The sequence below is a fragment of the Bactrocera oleae genome, chromosome 2 (assembly GCF_042242935.1).
Source record: "Bactrocera oleae isolate idBacOlea1 chromosome 2, idBacOlea1, whole genome shotgun sequence".
In the NCBI taxonomy this organism is placed as follows: Eukaryota; Metazoa; Arthropoda; class Insecta; order Diptera; family Tephritidae; genus Bactrocera; species Bactrocera oleae.
In genome coordinates this window covers 97653345-97672758 of record NC_091536.1, presented here as the reverse complement: position 1 = coordinate 97672758, position 19414 = coordinate 97653345, and the positions used below count along the sequence as shown (strand labels likewise).

General features: G+C 36.1%; 1 protein-coding gene across 3 annotated transcripts in view; it reads right to left on the bottom strand.

The window, feature by feature from the left end:
- side-IV (sidestep IV) overlaps positions 1-19414 on the bottom strand; it is a 111505-nt gene that overhangs the window by 57044 nt on the left and 35047 nt on the right. For all 3 annotated transcript variants that reach the window (XM_070106107.1, XM_036357351.2, XM_036357352.2), the window contains exon 2: positions 2321-3421. In XM_070106107.1, the coding sequence (XP_069962208.1) occupies positions 2321-3332 (1012 nt within the window). In that variant the 5' untranslated portion in view covers positions 3333-3421. The remainder of the gene's footprint in view (positions 1-2320; positions 3422-19414) is intronic.

Here is a 19414-nt window from a genome sequence, read left to right as displayed (position 1 = left end):
TGGCGCTCAAGAAATGAGTCGGAACCGAAAAAGGCAAAATTGATTTTAAGCACTGAGGCTCGGCTTAGGAGCTTGTTTTGCAGGCGATAACAAAGATTTGTAGATAATAAAATAAATGAAAATTATTTTTTTGTAAGTTTGGCTAAAATTTAATATAAGGGGTCAAAACTAAAACTTAGAAAAATAAAACTATTAATTCTACATATCAAAAAGTACTGGTCAGATTTTCAAAATTCGATTCGTGCACTAATTTTTGAGTTCAAAAACCAGAAACATACTTCTAAACTTTGTGATGGAATACGTGAGATGTTTGGTGCAAAATATTTCGACAAAACCAACATTTTTAATTTTTATTCCTAATCTATGCTTGTTCAGGATTGATAATGTCAAAATATTGTCCACAAGTCTAGAACTGAGAGAGCTGAGAAGTGGAAAATATTTGCGAGAATAAACCAATTATGAAAGACTAGACAAATAGTAACTACCGTATATCATTTAAAGGGACACATTTTTTACTTAAACTTGTGCACTGTCGTCGATTAAAGCAGACAATCTTCAAATTTATGTGTAAAATAGAAGTATAAGTGTTTTCAGTTAAAGTAGGCTAAGAAATATATTTCAACTCAGCTAAAGCAGTAGCCATATTCGATCATAAACATTTTGCAATATTTATCTTTGTATATTGATTTTGAATTTGTATTAATGCGAGCAGTTAAGTTAAGTTTCATATATATTCGCATATTTGTGCTTCGAATTAATCTCAGGTGTGCACTTAAGTAATTCATTAACCACTTACAAACCTACGTACCAGGTAATTGGCGTTCGGGGCAGACACATGTGTGTCTGTGCCGAGTATTTGCATATATTTATGATTTAATGCATATGCTCCCGCTTTTCGAACATAAGAGCTGATATATGAACATGTCATACTTATAAGCATATACGTAAATATGAGGTTGCTTATTTATGAGCTTATTCAAGTTTCTCATTAAAGGCATATCCCTGAGGGCCGCCAAGTGATTTGTCGTGTATTTGCTTTGGTTTGTTTGCGCTAAATATGTAGAAAGTGTTTGTTTGTAGTCAGACATTTAAATATTCCCTGAGTTGCGTTATTTTGTTTAAAATCAAAGTGTCTTTGGTGTGAAAGCTTTCTTATCACCCATTATATGGGATGGTGCTATATTATTGTATAATCGCATTTAAAATTTCGCAGTTTACAGAGCACAAATTGTAAACTATAACTCATATGTTTTGCAAGTCAATACTATTTCACATCTTTTTTCTTTTGTACTCGTATTAGTCAAACATTTTGTGCCTTTTTTACTTCTGAGAGAAAAATGTAATACAAATTTCTCTAAACGTGGGGAGATAAGCAAATGGAGGCGTGATGGCAATTTGGCTGACATTTTGTTCAAATTATGAATGGTATAAAATTATCTGCATAACAAAAACACAGACTAAATGTGAGTATTTTTTTTGACTTTGACATCATGTCGTTCTTAATAGTAGAGCCTGTATAATAGGGTGGAACAAAAATAAATTTTTAATTTCGAGTTAAAATTTTTTTTGGACAAGAAAAAATTATTTTTGGTTTAATCTCTTTACATTCATATAAAAATTACTGAATGTGACGGTTTTTGACTCAAAATTTATTTGACCGCTTAAGAAAAGCATGTTGTCGTTTAAGACTATTTTTAAAACTCCAATAATGACCACAAACATTTTTTTTAAGTTGATAACTTTTAATTGGCCAGAAAGAGGACTCTCCACAGCTTCTAAAACACTTATCAAAAATGTTAACTCGAAATTTTACTTTAAAACCGCCTCTAGATGTTAAAAAACAATTTTTTTTGTCCAAAAATTTTCTTTTTTTATAATCTACAGATTTTACACTCAGGCTAAGCAAAAAATTTAATTTTTTTTCACTCCACCCTACTGTATAATAATTTCTGTCAGACCACTAGATTTTAAAGAGCATATTTCGAGTGTTACAGTTACAGCTGTTATTACTCTAACGAACATTGATAATACATATATGCCGTAATAATCATTCCACACTCGTTCCCGCACCCGTACCAGCTCCATACTTGTTTACATATATACTTCCTTATTATTATGTGCTTATCCAACTGCAAGTCCAATTTGACTGCTAAAATAATTTGTCATATTTTCAACACCCGCTTAAATCATCATTTCGTAACGCCTAAATTTATGCCACAGATTTGAAATAACCTAAACCTTATGTTTGTATATACATACATATATTAGGGTAGGGCAGTAGGACATGTAAGTATGTCCATGCATATGTACGAGCACTCACCTGGTCTATCGAGTTCGTGTATCAGTTCGTCCGGTTCTAAATACGTAGCTGCCACCATAAATGTTGTACGCGTCAATTCCGCAGACCGCCAGTCACGTCCACCGTTTGTGAAGAGGACTAAACACACACCAAATAGCCACCACAGATAATATGTTGTCGCAGCTTGTGAGGCCGATCTGACAGTTTTCAGTATGTATGCGGCGCGCTGGCTTCCCTGCGTCGCAACTGCAGCCGCCGTCCCTGCCACCGAAACTTTCGCCGTCGCTGACGATGCGCAACCACGCGTTGACGATGAAGAGAATAACGGGGTTGTGGTCAATGCTGCTGTGCTGGGTGTGTGAAGTGATGCTTCTGTTGAACTGAATTTACTTGTGCTGTCGGTGTGGTTGCTACTACAATTGATATTGTTGCTTTTGCTGGTGGCGATGCATAGTGATGGCCACAGCCGCAAATGTCGCTGTTGTTGTTGCTGTTGCAGCTGGTGTGTGTAGCGCTGCTGCCGTCGGCCTTCATGTTGTGGATGTTGTTGATTAAAATGTTGCTGTCGTTTATCGTGCGCATTTATCGGAAATAGCTGCTTATGTTGTTCGCCTTGTTGTTGCGCTTGCTCGACACAGCGCTTTGTTGTCGCACAATTTTGCTGGTGGTCATGTAAAAGCTGATGCTGGAGCTGCCGTTGATGCTGCTGCTGTTGATGGCATTGCTGCTGGTGGTGGTGGTGGTAGTGGTGGTAGTGGTGGCAGTGTTGATGGTGTGGCACGATGCTATGCTTGCGGTCGCGCTTATCAGTGTGCTGCACGCTGTGTGTTCGTTGGTGTAACGGTGTTTTCTGTTGCGTTGTACTTACGCTTATTTGTTCGCTGTTTTGCAGTCGTTGTAGTTCGCCAACGGCGCAGTTGATATTCTCGCGGCGATTTCTATTATTGTTTTTACACTTTTTATATTTACTATTTACGTAGTTTTTGCAGCCAGCAATATTGTTAACCGCCGTATTCATTTTTAATTTAGTCATTATATTTTTTCGTTGAAAAAGTTTTTCTCTGCGTTATTGTCGCTTTTGTTGGTGCCGCATGCGGCGTTGGCGTGCTCGTCGATTATTTCCTTCAAAACAAACAAACACTCATTCATTTATCGGTATATTTTCATGCTCCACTACGTTTGATTACACGCCGTAACCGTAACCGTACTGCACTTTCAGCGCGCTTTTTCCGCTTCTGCGGTTGCGCTTGTTTTGTGCAAATACTTTTTGCCAGCACAATGGCTGTCAATATATGTGTGTATGTATGTGTGGCGAGCAAATAATAAATTAATTTATTTGTGTTTGCATTTGAGTCTGTAATTGTCGCCATCATTGTCGTTGCATTTGTTTAGTTTATCATTGCCGCTCATTGCTGGCTTGTTTATTGTAAATTTGTTTGTTTTCGATTTAAATTTTTTATTTTGCTTTAGTTGTTATTCTAAATACTTTTTACATTTTTATTGTAACATGTTTCGCTCTGCGGTCTGCCAACAAAAAATATTCAAATTGCTAAATTTTTTAAATTATTTGTGATTTCATATTTTGAATTTAAGCCTGCGGAGCGTGGTTTAAGTGTGGCTGTTAAAAATATTTATTTTTAGATTTAAAAGCACTTACATATATTAACAGAATAGTTAAAAATCCACTGGAAAAATATATAAAATAACTTTCATTCGCCAATGAATTCTAAAAATCCTTGGAAAAACCTAGAACACCAACTTATACGTTAAATCTACTCCTCAGTGTTTGTTTCCTGCGATACGCGACTAGATTACTACTGTCTCTTCTACGAAAATTAAAAGGAGGGACACCGTTTGCTTAAATTGCGCCGCATGGTTTCGCTTGTAAGCGTTTTCATTCATAACTGTTCTACACACACACACACGCGTATGTGTATGTGTGAATTCGAACCACTAGCAAGTTCGCAAAAGCGCCCACGTGCGTTTATTTACACCACAGTTGTTGCGGAGCAGCAAAGTTTAATTGTGTTGTTGTTGCTGCCGGTGTTGCCAGTGTCAACGCGCTACGTGCACTGCGTTGTGGAGTGTAACATGTAATTCTTGCTTTCATATTTTGTTTGTGTTTTTCTATTCCTTTTTATCAAGCATTTTCTATTGTCCTATTCGATTGTTATTTTTGCCGGAAACACTGCTTGTTGTTCGTTATTTGCTGCGGGCGTTGATGTTGCTTTTTACTGCAGAAATGTTTCATTTTTTGTTTCGGGTATTCATGCCCCTGCAATTTTTTCACCCTTACGTGCGTGTTATTGTGTGGCAATATTTGTTGTGTAATTTAATTCAATGTTTGCTCTCTCTTCCGTACACCACACTTTCAATTAAACAACAATTGATGTAGTTTTCATTTCCTGTGCACATGTAGTTGCCAGCTGGACATGGCCTGCTAACGCTCACTTCATTCTCTAAGTAACGTCAGTGAGGATATAGTTTTTCCAGGGTTTTACGCTTCGCAGTTGCTTTGTTGATTTTTAATCTGAAACGGAAGCAAAGTGCGACAATAAGTATTTATGAATTATGGCAGGATTTTCAATGCAACAAATTAAAGTAATATTTTCAAAATATTGGTGAAAATCTGAATGAGAAATTGCCAAAATATTTTTTAAACAATAATATTTAATCAAAAAGAATTTGCAAAATAAAAAACCGCATGTAATATTTTTTACAATTTTTATTATATTTATGCATGCCAATATGAATGGGCGCTGTGATAGCTAAGTAAGTTCTGCACTGTCCAGTGTTCCGTTTTGTGGAATATGAAACAAGCCAAATGTAGCACTAATACATTTAAAATGGTCGGCTATGTTAGATATTCTTATATAAGCAACCTTTTTTAGGACTACTTTTAAGTACTAGAACTTTATTTTTAATAAACATTTCCTTTTTAACACAATGGCAGGCTACCAATACTCTTCTGTTTCAAAGCATCTTTTAAATTCATGGTATAATATTATAATACAGTGAAAATGTGCTCAAGAAGTTATTTTCATATTCGCTTTAGTTGTTAGATTTTCCACTTCCCGTTTAAAATTTTTCTGTTTCACTTTAAAAAACTTATAATAAATAATAGAGATGAATATTTCCTTAAAAAAAGCATGTCGCAGAAAATAAATTCCATTAGTTATGTCACAATCATCCAATTTGTTATCGTACGAAATTATAGCACAATCATGTTACGTATACGCCACACACGCCCAATACTTTTATTTAACAGTTAAACATAATTATTGTACACATGATTCCATTACACACATTACAGTTTACATTAAAACAAAGAAAAAATGTCTCTTGAAAAACAAGCTATTTGCGGCACTCTGAGAGCAATAACTTAATTTGGCCAGCCATAAAAATATTTACGTATACTCTTACACTACTATACCATTATGCAGGGAAAGCTGTAAAAATTAATCAAGATTACGCGAAAAAAGCACAGACAAAAAGCCATTACACATAATGACTACATTAATACAATTATTGTCATTTCAGCCACAAATACAGATGTCAACTGTTTTGTGATTGGCGAGTGCCGGCGGCGAGATGAGAAATCCGAGAAATGAATGCGCACAATTTAAAAAATGGTAATGAAAATAATTTACACGCGCGGTAGTATCAACACATGCACGCACACATGTGTGGCGCTTGTGTGTGCTAAAGTAAACACAATAAATCAAATAGGGCAATAAGCAAACATTAAACAAGTGCATCATTAAAACATCAATTATCAAAGTAAACAAAAGTGTGTGCGTAAATAAATCGACACACAGGCGTGTGTTTGTTGTGCGGTTGTGTGCGCTTAATAGTAGTATTTGTTGCACATTGTCGCTGCGCTGCTGTTGTAGCATTTAGCTCGTATTTTCTGTTGGCGGCGTACTCCACACAGCGACGTAGCAGCAACGGTGTATGTGTAAAGGTGGGTACACCAACAAAGAAAACACAACAGCAACCACAACAGTTAAAATTCGTATAAATAAAATAGCAAAAGCGCTGAAATACTTGATTGAGTGGCAGCCAAATGAAAAGTAAATATTAACGATTGAAATAAATCTGTGACGGCAGCGACGCAAGTGGCGGCAGCGCCATAAAACGCTTTAACATCTTTTGTATTAAATGCGTTGATAATTAATGAGTTTTGTGTGTGTAAAATCCAGCGTTCAATCGGCACAAACAAAAAGTGTTTACATGGAAAAATAATATATATATATTTTTTAATCAAAACTTGGTAAAACAGAGAAATTTGTAGGCACTCTTTATTCTAAAATTACTGCAAAAACCATGTCCTGATTAAATTGTTTCTTTGCATATTTGTAATAGAAAATTAAAAGTTTATTTTAAATTATTTAAAATGTGATGTCTGACCGCTTACTGCTAGCTTAATCCTACCATAACATTGACCTATTAGCACAAGGATAACTTATGTAAGAAGCTGATTTAATTCTTAAGAAAAACTCACCAAAAACTATTTGGTATGCTACAATACAACACATTTGAATATGATTATAATATATAATTATATTAATTAGAACTGGGAACTATATATATCATAATTTTAGATTGAGGTTAGGTAACTCTTGGATTAAAATGTTGCTCACATCTTTGAAGAGCATTATTTTAACTAAGAGAATATCCAAACTGCTGCTATGATACTTACTTCACAGCCTAGACGCGTTTCATATATGAAATTTCGTTATCTTTATGAGCAAATTAATAGTGTATACCGCCAATTATTATTTAGCCAACCCTCTCCAAATGAACAACTTTTTAAAAAAAAAAAAAATATTTTTTGTTAAATGTTTAAGGTTTTTTCATGTTGAGCTAACTAATGCGTTTCAAGGAGCAGTCCAAATTGAAATATTCTTCTTTATAACATTTTTCCTCGTCCAAAAAATGTTCACTGATTATATGAACCTCCCAATTGTGCTACCAAAGTGGTAGGTAATTAATTAGATTTAAAATACAAATGCTTTCCACACTCATTATTTTTAGTCTGGCAACTATTAATTACAACCCTTTTTAAATGTCACGAACGGTCCTGAATAACTGAAACCTCAAAGGCATATTCCTACTACCTAACAACTTTTGCTTATTATATTACTAACTCTAACAGAGTCGTGCAAACACACATGCACACATACGCCAAACAACTACTAGAATTTAATTTAAGGGACACACTTTATCTCCATACTTTACTTGTATTTTTCCAGTGACTAACATGTCGCCATTAAAATGAGAAAAGATTACAAGCGCATATCACAAAGACAGCACAAAGCACTAACTTTTGCTGTGTAATTGATGGAAAGTATGCAAAACAAAGAGCAGAATAAACTAACGTCCCAAACCATACCAACAAAAGCCATGCATTCAGGAAATTTGTACACGTGTTGCTGGTTTCAGAGTAGTGGGCGGTCAAGCGGTCAGTTTGTGTAGGTGCCGGATACAGAGTGCCGACATGTGTGCAAACAAACGACGACCCACCGCCACCGCACCGCACTGCACGCCGCGCAAACAAACATCGAGAAGCGTCCACTAGTGTCGCTCATACGCCACGTCCACCCATACTGCCCTTTGAGCATTCACTCACTCATTTACGCAAATGTCGTGACTGAACAGGGTGTGGCTGTTAACTGTGAAAGATATCTTTGGAGCTTTGAACATTAGTCACTGTCTGCAGATGGTTTAGTCGTTGATCTGCCCTATTAGAAGTATTGAGTGAAAACCTGTTGCAGGAATATTCTTATATAATTTAAATTTTGAGTCTGCGTTCTTAATGAACGGACGAAAGTTCAGCTCAAATGAAGTAAATCGCCTTACGATATTATTTACAGACACATTGTAATTTTTAAAATAAAATTAAGTCAGTTCGTGTTGTCGCGCCACCCTTTACAAAATTCCGAGTGCTTATGCACATGTAAGGTTTGTAAGTGGTAAAAGTATATATGTATGTCAGAATGTGTGTTTGTAAGTATAAAATTCTCTTGTATTTGCTTATTTAAATGGTGGAGTGACAAGTGGTTAGTATGGGTAAACTACTGGTAATGACATTGACAATATGGAAAGTGATAGGAAGTTGACTGAGATATGAAAGTACTGGTGACTTTTACCATTTTTGAAGAAATAATGACGTTTTTCCATTATTATTTTTTTTCGTTTTAAATATTCATAAAACAAATGTAATCATATCTACATTCATATAACAATCATTTATCGATAACAAACTCTGGCCGCATTATTTTACCAAATTATGAACACATAAGAGACGCATTAGTTTTCGTTCCGTTGTTTCGATTTTAATGGGGTGCTAAAATTAAAATATCATATAAAAGTGATTAATGAACTTATTTCCTATGGTTAGATTGATAAAGTAAACTCATTAATAGCTAATGGTAAGTTGTATGTGAAAGGTGCCATCATTTATTATATAACCTAATGAGGTTCTTAATGAAAACATAGTATCGCGTGTGTCTAATCGTCACGGTTTGAAAAACTCTATTATCCAATATTTCTAGTGGCTCAGTTTGCGTTAAACGCTTTTTACCAATAGTAGAGTGTCTTCAGTTTCGGCACAATTACGACAAAACTATAACAGATGTTCGGAATATGTAAATTGTTGTTGATTTACAAGACATCAGGCTATGTTTAGACACGAGCTTTTTAGGAATTATTTTTTGATTTTTCATAGACTTTTTTTTAGCTTGAAATCCATATATCGTCAAAATTAGCTCAAAATTTGAGTAAAGGTTAAGTGTATATTTGTGTATATAAAAATTATCCAAAAATTTAATTTTTTCAAAAAATTGTAGAGGTAGTTGAGCCAATAATAAGTTGTGTTGGAGGCTTGAAGCTTAAAGGCTTGAGGCTTGAGGCTTGGAGACTTGAAGCTTTTCAGAGTTTGTTGTAGTTACTCTAAATCCACCCGGAAATTTGCATTTGAATTTTTATGTTTTTACGAAAATATGTCTGTACACATGCGTGCTTGTTGTTGCTGTCTGCGTACGTGAAAAGCACCTGGGCATTTTACTATTGTTGTTCGCAACAACTTCCTAATGAGCACCTTGGCACACACATTATTGCCAACGCTGCTTCGGCATGCAGCTCGGTTTCCCAAAAACTTCCGTCTTACTAACCCACTGCGTCAAAGCGTCAGCATTGAAATGCTTAACCACTAAATGAGGCAACTTTTACAAGCGTGTGTGCTGACTTATAACTGCAGGCCGCAATATATAAATACGCTAGTATAATATTCTATGTGCCACCACCAGTTGCCACGACTTATCAAACAAACTTTCCGAGTTGTGTATGTGTGTCTATGGTCGTGTGATTGTGCGAGCATTCACTTGCCCATACTGTAGTAGATACATCACTTGGCGGTCTCGTGTAATCAACATATTTGTATGCCCGGCATGCGCCGACGATTTTCATACTAGTATAGGGGAAGAGCGGCGTCCAGACAGGGGCCCGGACAAGCTGTTCCTAACCCAAATGTGAATTTGAGTGTTTCTCCCGCTGGCAGTCGGCATTTCTTTTGTCGTTGTGATCACATTCAACATAAGTTTCTTTGTGTTCCGACTGCTCCTTAAATGCTTGTAAATAAGTGTGAAGTCAGCTCCGTGTGTTTGCCTTCTAGACATCTCGGCGCAAACACTTTGTTCTCACCGACTTGCTGGCATGATGTGAAGTGCTGTATGTGTGTGGATGCATGTGTTAGTTGTGAGTGGATATGGGGTTGCCTTTTGGTGCAAATAACAATTATGGTTGCTTGGTTTGCTCGTCGTGTTCAACTGTTCGCCCACGTCATATTGTTGCTGGTTTCCCATTGGAAATGCCTTGTTTGTTTTTGTGGTTGCCTTTGTGTGTATTTATTCACATATTAATCATATATCTCAGGTTTATTGCTGTGCGCGCCTGTGTGTGTGCGCAATGTGGTTACACTTAAACAAGTATTATAAAGCGGCGAATGGAATGTCGATTTGCCTGACTGTGCGGTGGTGAAGCGTCAATTTCATGTTTGCTAAATTATTCCAAAAACGTGGCTTACATTTTCTAATGGGTTTCCTTTAAATTCATTTGCTAAGAGCCATTCAATTGTGGAGAAATTAATATTCGATTCACTGAATTGGATGCCCCAATTCTTCTTTGAGTGCCCATACATAATGAAGCCCGTTAAAAACTGGTTAGTGTGAGGCTTGGAGGACACTGATTTAGTTTGCGTATGTTTGCAAGTCGATCGCAAAATTGCACTTACGAAAAATGGGTTTCTCTTTCGTTTCTCTTTAACTAAATAAGTATGGTTTCTTAGTAGTGTAGCTAGAAATTTCACCATTTTAATATTTTTATACTCTTCCAACAAGTCGCTCCAAAGTATAATAGTTTTGTTCACCTAACGGTTTTTAGTATCTCCTTAAGCATTCCTACCAACACAGTTAAAATGGATGAAATCGTATAATATCCCTGCCCCTCCCCATATAACGGTTCTGTTAAATACTACTCAATCCGCGATAAATCAATAAATAAATACGCCAGAGACATTAAATTTTATAGCTGAGATGGTATAAGATGACTTTATAGGAACCGCGTTCAAAATTAGACAGTGGACTTAAATCACGCCTATTTCCCATATAACACCATTTTAAATTCCATCTGATCTTTAACTTTTAATTATCAAATCAAGCAACAATGAAAGTATCGAAAGTGCGCTTAAAGCAGTACAGCTTATGAATGAATATTGTCAACATCAGACTACAACTGTTCTAGCCCACAGGTACCGAATTTGTTGACCCCAGGTTCTAAAGCGATCATTTTATCTAAAATATCGGTCAATTTGTGAGATATTTGATTGAAATTCGGAGCTAATGCTTTCATGATAACGGTATGTCTGTATGTTCAAAATGGGTTGAATTGGATGTAGGCTTCTCTTAGCTGCCATATACCTGAAAGAGAGATTTACGAACTTCCGGTTTACTCTACAAGTATACCTCAATATGTGAGTCAATATTAGCTTAGTAAAAAAAAACGATCGTCTTTAACTCACAACAATGTAACTTTTTGAGTAAATTGGATAAAATTGGATGAAAACTTGTGCTAGCCGCCATATAACTTATATCAACATTTTTAGCATGTAGTTGACTTTACTCTTTATATATTGCTGATTGTATGTTAGATAACCTAATGAATGTAAGTTAATATGATACCAATTTGATTGTTATCTATTCTGCATTTCGTCTAACAATGAAGTTGAACCTTTTCGCTACATTTTTTAATATAAAGTTTTGTCAACACCTGAAGGCATTTCGCCGGCTTCGATCCTTGCAAGTAGCAAGGGTAAGAAATGTTCGGTTACATTTAAATTATATTTAAATTACATGATTTAGTGATGTGTGAACAAGTGTAACCGAAAAGTTTGGAAAAGTAAGCATAAAGGCTGGTTTAGCAGACATGAAGAAATAAATGTTTCGATTTACTTGAAATTTGGCTTCCTGTAGGCTTCATATGGTACAAGTATTTATATAGAGGCAATAGAGAATCGAATGCATTTTTAAATCAGTTACAATTTGTTCGTCCATCAACTCGTGCGAGTTAATACAAAAGGGGAGTAATATTATATTTGGGATTCAATAAATTGTATAAGCCTTAAATGTATATTTGTGACAACACTTGACGTAGCTGCGCATATGCGATGTTACTTGCTAGTAATTACGAGGCTTACTAGAATACTTCAAAATAAAGCAACACATATACATAATACAAATCCGAGCAATGCAGAGCAAAACTTTAATGTCTTCTTCGAGGAAATTATATTTTCTATGTGAAAAAAATACCGGCAATAAATGCATACAGCCTTTCGTAAACATACGCGCACACCCACCCTCGTATTCGAACTTGCTTACGAGCACAGCTCAACTTCGCATCAACTTAGTACTGTCTCATATGAAAGTTTATGAAGTAAATTAAAGTAAAGTTTCTGTGTCTTAATTAAGTGGGCACATGAGTATGCAAATAAATCACTCACACGCCAAAACACTGTGCTACGTATGCAATTTCACCCACACTTTATGTTGTTTACGTGCAGCAAAATATGCGGCTGCATGTCATAAACTCGAACGCATGGACTTTTTGGCTGCATGCTGCGACTTCATACCAGTAAACATGTTGCGGTTTCACACACTTGGGCTACCATATTACATTTTTTCTCAAGCTTTAACTGCAGTTGCTCTTGTCGATTACACAATTATGTTTTCTTGCTGTTATGAAAGTTTTCTGAATAATATCATGCGTTCAAACAGCTTGTGCTGAGCTTCTTTAGTATCTCAATTAGTTGTGTACATTTTGACAACAGAGAACTGTAGCGAATACTAAGCGGATATGAGCATAGACACGAGTTGAGAACGATATTCGCTTTTTTCGTCTTTACCAACAGCGACCGGAACTGGAAAAGCAAGAGATCGGTTAACCTGCGCCGCTTAGAGCGCTCTGTAAAATCGTAGAGTTCATGAAAATTTTAACTGGAAGCCAGTGCCATGAAGATAAGACCTAGCGAGCTGTGTAAAAGTACTTGATCCAACCTAGCAATGCACATAGAGTGAGTGTTGCAAAGTGTATGAAACTTTCAATTACTACATAAACCGTTATGTTGCAAATGTTAAGAGATTGAATAAAAACTATTTAAGCTTTACAATTGATGGGCACAAGTGTGTGTGTGCATGCATGGACATTTGCCGATACGTTTTAAGCCACATGTTAATGCAATTTTGGCCGCGAGCCAAATTAAATTCCGGTCACTTCAGGCCTCACCAAGAGAATGTCATGCCCGAGCGCACATATATGAGGGCACACATACACATGTCAGCGCTGCCGTTTCTCGTTTTGTGGCAGTAAAATGTACAAACATAATAGTACATGGCATGTTTTCAGGAAAATTCCGCATTGTTACGAACAATGGCGAAAAAAGTCGCACTGCACGCACATCGGGGTGCACATACACCCTACATGACATGACATTTCAGACTAAGCAACACTTTCGGAGATATGTGGCCGTTTCGGGTAATAATGCACCAGCACACACGGCTCTACACTCGTGTGAAAACATTGTACCTCGTACGTAGTTGGTGGCATATGTGGCATTTTGATGCATTTTATGTCCATACAACGCTTTTGCGTAAGTTACAGTCATGTAGGAAATAATACCATATCGAATGGATAAAATGGTAGTACAAACATGAGCAAAGAGTTTTCTTTTTATTTAGTTGTTCCTACTCGCTTCAAAATAATATTTTTATTAAGCCGTGAATGGAAGTTTTTCCGATACTAATTTTACTTGACTGTTTCAAATGGCTGCTTTTGCGACTTGAATAGATCTCTATAGAGCATGGAAGAAGTCCGATTTCGTAGCTGTAGTTTAGTTGTGGCAAAGTTAGGAAAAACGTATAGAAGACTCTAAAAGGAATACTTGCGAAGTTAGACTAGCTACTGCTGATTATATGAGGCGTTTGAATATATTTTTTTCATATCTAGAATAATATAAAGTTAAGGTTCTAATACAAAGCTTAGCTATTGCAATAACTGTTCCTTCCCGTCACTTTCGTGCTTCCAAGCATAATTTGCAAGAGCTTTAAGCAGTTTTCTGCAACTCAAAATGTGCAATGTTTTTGAATTTGCATGAAAATGAAAGCCTTCGCCATATTACCAATAGAACTAATGGTCCAGCATTGTTTTGGTTTAAACGACGACAGCATAATAAAGGGTGCTTTTTTACTTAATAATGCACAATCAGTGTGGCAAATAAAGACTGGTACAGCACGTATGCGATAACGGTGCAAAGTAAATTCATGCGGTCTTCATTCTGCGAATTTCGTTGCAATGTTAATAAAACAGAAAATGAAATTGAAATTGAAAATAAATTGAAAAAGTGGTCATCAAAGCGGTGCTAGTTAAAAAGAAATAGCTGCAACATGGCAGTGGTGGCGGTCTACGCACACAATAAAAGCACGCGGGTGTCTAGCACACATTTAGGTACTGCAATCAACTTTTTAATTAATGCACATTCCATGTAAACTTGCAGCTTCATCATCTAATGCAGGCCAGCTCAGTCGCAGCAATTAACGCAATGTGTTATTGATATAACAACTGCTGCTGCTGTCGCCGCTGGCTTCAGTGGTAGCCAGAGCGTCAAGGTAAATAACCATTATTGAATTTTTAGCATATCGTTGTATTTGTATTTGTTTGGTGTTTGTGGCATAATGTGATGCCATTGCAACAATAACGCCAACTTTTGTGGCGGCAATGAAAATTCACAACAATTTCCACCAACTGAATGAGTACGGTGTCTGTTAATGCAGCGACCACATCAAAAGCGAGTAGTACAGATGGCTACGACAATCGCAAGCGTCTTGTCGAAGTCACTGCGCTATTATCTCGTAAAAAAGCGCACTTTATTAGCCGCTTGACCCACTTAATGCGATAAACGTAATGAATGAATCAATGAAGTGCAGCGCTGCTTGCGGCGGTGGCGTCTACATCAATTAAAGCTTTGATGGCAACAACAGCAACTACGCATAATGGCTTTAGTTGCTGTCGCACAAATATTGACCGTGATAAACCAAACACTAATGAAGCTCATTACGAAATTAGCGCGAAAGACAGTGAAGAAGCTTTAAAACGTTTTGTCAGCTTAACAATTCGAACGATAAACCTATCACCGGCTTTTAAAGCACACCAAGAGATAATTGGACTTAAGTGGTTAGGCCAGATAATCATGGCAGCATTGATAGTAAGCTAATTAATAGAGCTGCTAACAGTTGGTGGGGGCGCGTCAATCTCTGGAAATTTTTGTTTTCATTTGATTGACTTGAGAGTTCAGAAAAATGTAAAACGATGCGGTCAATTATATAGACGATCAGTTATAAAATTTTACCATTAGATATTTATTATGTTAGGCATAATATTTGGTTTGGTGTTAGAATACCTAACAGCAGCTTAATTATTTTAAAATTTATGAAACTTCTTTTGAAATGTTGAAAATTTAAACGTAGCCTAAGTAGTATAGGTTTAAGTGTGCGTTTCCCATAATTAGCTATTTGAGCCGAGTCGCCAATTTAGCAGTCTTTAATAGTATTAAATTACGGTAAATCTTAACACGTATCGGGAATTTAAAATATTTAATATTTTAATGTTGTACTATCACCTATACTTCTATATAAAAAATACTTCTATACAAAAACTATACATGTGGCACTCGGGGACTGCCGCGGTAAAGCTATTGCATAGCATTTGTTATCAACTTATGCAATTATAACTATTTATTTATTTTTTAAGGAGGTTTTTTTCGCTGGTATTAATTCATGTTACACTTTTTGAGCGTGGTGATCGATAAGAAAAGGAATTTTTTTCTTTTATTGAATAAATAAGAAGTTAATATTGTTTAAAATATTTTTATTATCTTACAACGCATATAGGTTATTCAGCAATTTTTATCATTGACACTATAGATTTATGGTAACTGAAATAAGAAAGAAAAGTTTTAGACTTGATATTTTCTAAATATCTGGAAAATACCGCTTCAAGGGTGGTCCCATATTTTGTCGTGGAGTCTTATTTTTTATCAGCGAAGTTGATATTGTTAAATAGAAATTTAATACCATTGATAATAATCCGATTGAAATACATAATTTCAATTGTATTTTTCAATTCAAACGAGATACTGTTCCAAAAGGTGGGGTCGCTATTTACCAAAATAATAATAATGTTACTAATATTAAGACTTCGAATATGGAATAATTTGTTTTTTGTTAATTAAATTTTAATTAAATTCTATATTTTTATTTGCCATTAAAAAATTTTATCTTAAGTATTACTATTTTTGAATCACCCTGCTGTCTCTTCAATTGATTTGTTCCGCTTGAGATATGCGAAATTACGCCTAAAAGTATAAAAAGCATTTTGGGCATACTTTGTGATTGTGTTAGGTGTATTTCCGTTATTGAATTTCATGGTTCAGTCACCGCGCTCAAAGCCTGCGATTGAAGCTGTGCAATAGCTTAAAAATTTAATTATATAAGCTTCTTGGATAACGTTACATGCAGATCATGTAATATATTGAAGAAAATTCAGCAAATGCACTATACCTCTCTTAAAAAAACAAATATGTGGCAGCACTCTTCCAATAAATAAGCACAATGTGTTTATAACTTTCCTAGCTCAAAATAGCTTCTACATAGGGGACATTACCATAAATCATGCATATGCATGTGTCCGATGACTTCTTCTGTATGCGTCGTTATTTTATAAAATCCCTAGATAACTAATTTCATACTTTATTTATATTAAAAGCAAATACGTCAAACTAACTGTTAAATGAAAAAAATTTAATTAGCATATTTCCCTAATGATATAAGCTGAGTCGCAAAAAAAAATTTGACAATTACCATTACATTCAACATTTCTTCCGCTTTATGCCGTTAGGTATTTTGGCGATTTATTTACACCACTTAGCGTTCTTGTTGGCCAGCGGCTTAGTGTATTTTTGTGAAACGCCAAATTATATTTTTAATAAAAATGAAAAATAAATACGCAAAAGCCGAGATTATTTCCATTCATCTGGCTACTGTTGGCTTCTACGTAATTGTATGCTTACAGGCGCTGCCGTTTCCGTTCGCACTTCAATAAGAATAACTGTAATAATAATTTCGAGAAGAATTATTACAGCAAAACCCACAGTCCCTTGCAGCAAAGCCGTGGCTCGAGCGGATTGCCGACATTTTTTTTTTCTTGGTGCACCACACCACAAATTATTGGAAAATTTCCACTTTCGCTGCCTGTTACTGCGCAATATTACCGTTATTATGGCGCTGTTGGCTTTAATACAATATGCTATTTGTATGCATATCTGTGTCGCAAAGTGTATGCTTCGTATGTTGCCACGAGTGCTGTTTATGGTGAGTCCGTGTTTGGAGGTGTGGATTGCTTTAAATTTATTTATACGTGTAAAAATAAAATTTCAATAAATCATTTCCGCAGAAAAATGTGCATGACACCAGTCGGGCAGCAAATGCACATACACACTCACCTTATGTATGTATGTGTGTATATACGGTATGCTATGCAGAGCGCAGAGTCTGTGCGGATAGGGCTGCTTCCACCATTGTTGTGCTCACAAAACATATAGAATGCAGACGGAAGTCAGCAATTGTAGACCGAAATTCTTACCATAACTTGTGTCAGTCGGAGCAACAACAACATGTGCACAACAACAGTGACAGCAATTGTAGCGAACCCAAAGTCGCGTTGGTGAGCGTTTCACGCAACAATAACAAACACGACAACAGCCAATGCATGTAACAGTATTGAGGATAACCAGCAGCAACAACAAGCACAACAACAATAGCAACAATGCTAGTCAGCGGAGTAGCGAAGCTGGCCCATTCCTGCTGGTCAATGAAACGGGAAACGTTGAAATATTGCTCGACTTGGCTTTTGCGAAAGCCAACACTGGTGCGCAGGCGTGCGGGGCAAATCAAAATGATAACAGCGATGAGAGCAGGCAATGTGGTTATGCGGAAATTCGCCCGTGAATGTCTGTCAAAGCGCCAACGGAATGTATGGTGCGCCATGCCGGACACTCATTGCGGGCAGCAACGGAAGTGTTGTGTGACAATTTGTAACAAGTAGCAGCAAAATTAGGGAATATTGTCAGCGAAAGAGTGAGGGTGGCAGCATAACGGCAACTCTGTTGACTATTACCCTTGTATAGCGACAAGGATATGCAAATTGAAATTATAAATAAATTTGCAAGATTTTGCAAAAAAAAAAAACAGAGTGGAAAGTGTGGCAACCAACAAGCGACAAGCGACCAGACAACAAGCAGAATGTATACAACGAAAAAGGCATTCATGTCGAAAAAGGCTTTGTATCCTGCCATTTGGATTATACACACACATATTTCACAGCAAATGTCGCGATATATATTGTATTTATTTGTGTATGTATATGTATATATGCCTTTAGACATGCAAATTTTATTTCATGTGCTACTCGTTTTCATCTATTATTTATTTCACGAATAATTCCTCCCAATATTTGTTAATAATTTAAGCTTTTAATTTGAAAGTTCGACATTTGCGAAACGGTAAATTCAATTCGCAGCTGCGTTTTACTTATTTATATTGCGCTAAAATTTGTTTATTTGTCAATTTCTTTTGGGCTTTCAGCATGCCATTATTTATTCAGAAGCTGTCTTTTGGGACTTTAAAGCTAACAAATTGTTGTGGAAAAAGGCGCATGCATTACAGAAGCCATAAATCAATAGTCACATGCTATGTGTACACTGAAAAAATATGCTTTGGAATAACGAAAGAAACCACGAAGATATTTGCAAACGAAGTTGCAAAGTATTTAAGCCAGTGCCAGGTTTTTTCATGCGTGACTAGCACTAAATAAAATACCTTTTGTAACATATGATTTTTTCAAGTTTATTCGTTCGAAATCGCTTTATTTTAATTATTATATCCCTCACCTCCTTCGTGCAGTTTTCAATGCGTATTATAATAGAGATTTAAAGTACCCAACGCTCACTCACAACAAACATTTTGAACCCATTTGGTGAATTTGTTTAGAAGCTTCGAATAAGTTGTGTAAGCTACTTTTCTCAGTGCATGCCGCCACGGCGTATGCGTGCTATTTGTTTCGCCACAAGTGTTTGCGCAAAACAGCGCGACGATAATGTCTTGTAGTAAGCCGATAAATGTATGATTCAAACGGAAAAAAGTGTACCAACAGAAATATATTATAAGCGAAAAAATAAAAACGTTTATATAAATGCCACATTACCTCTTTACGTTGAAACGTTCCAGCTAAGACATGCCACCTATGCCAATGTCTACTACCGCCAGCAGAAAGAGTGTCGAGAAGGCGTTGGCGCCTGCTGCTGCTACGACTGTCACAATCGCATATTTGCTAACTTGAATGTGTTATAATTTCCGGTTCAGACAAATATGCAAACACATTCGTTGCTACATGCTGGTATGTGACAATGGCAAGCAGCGGAAATTCTAACAAAATAACACTTTTTATTTG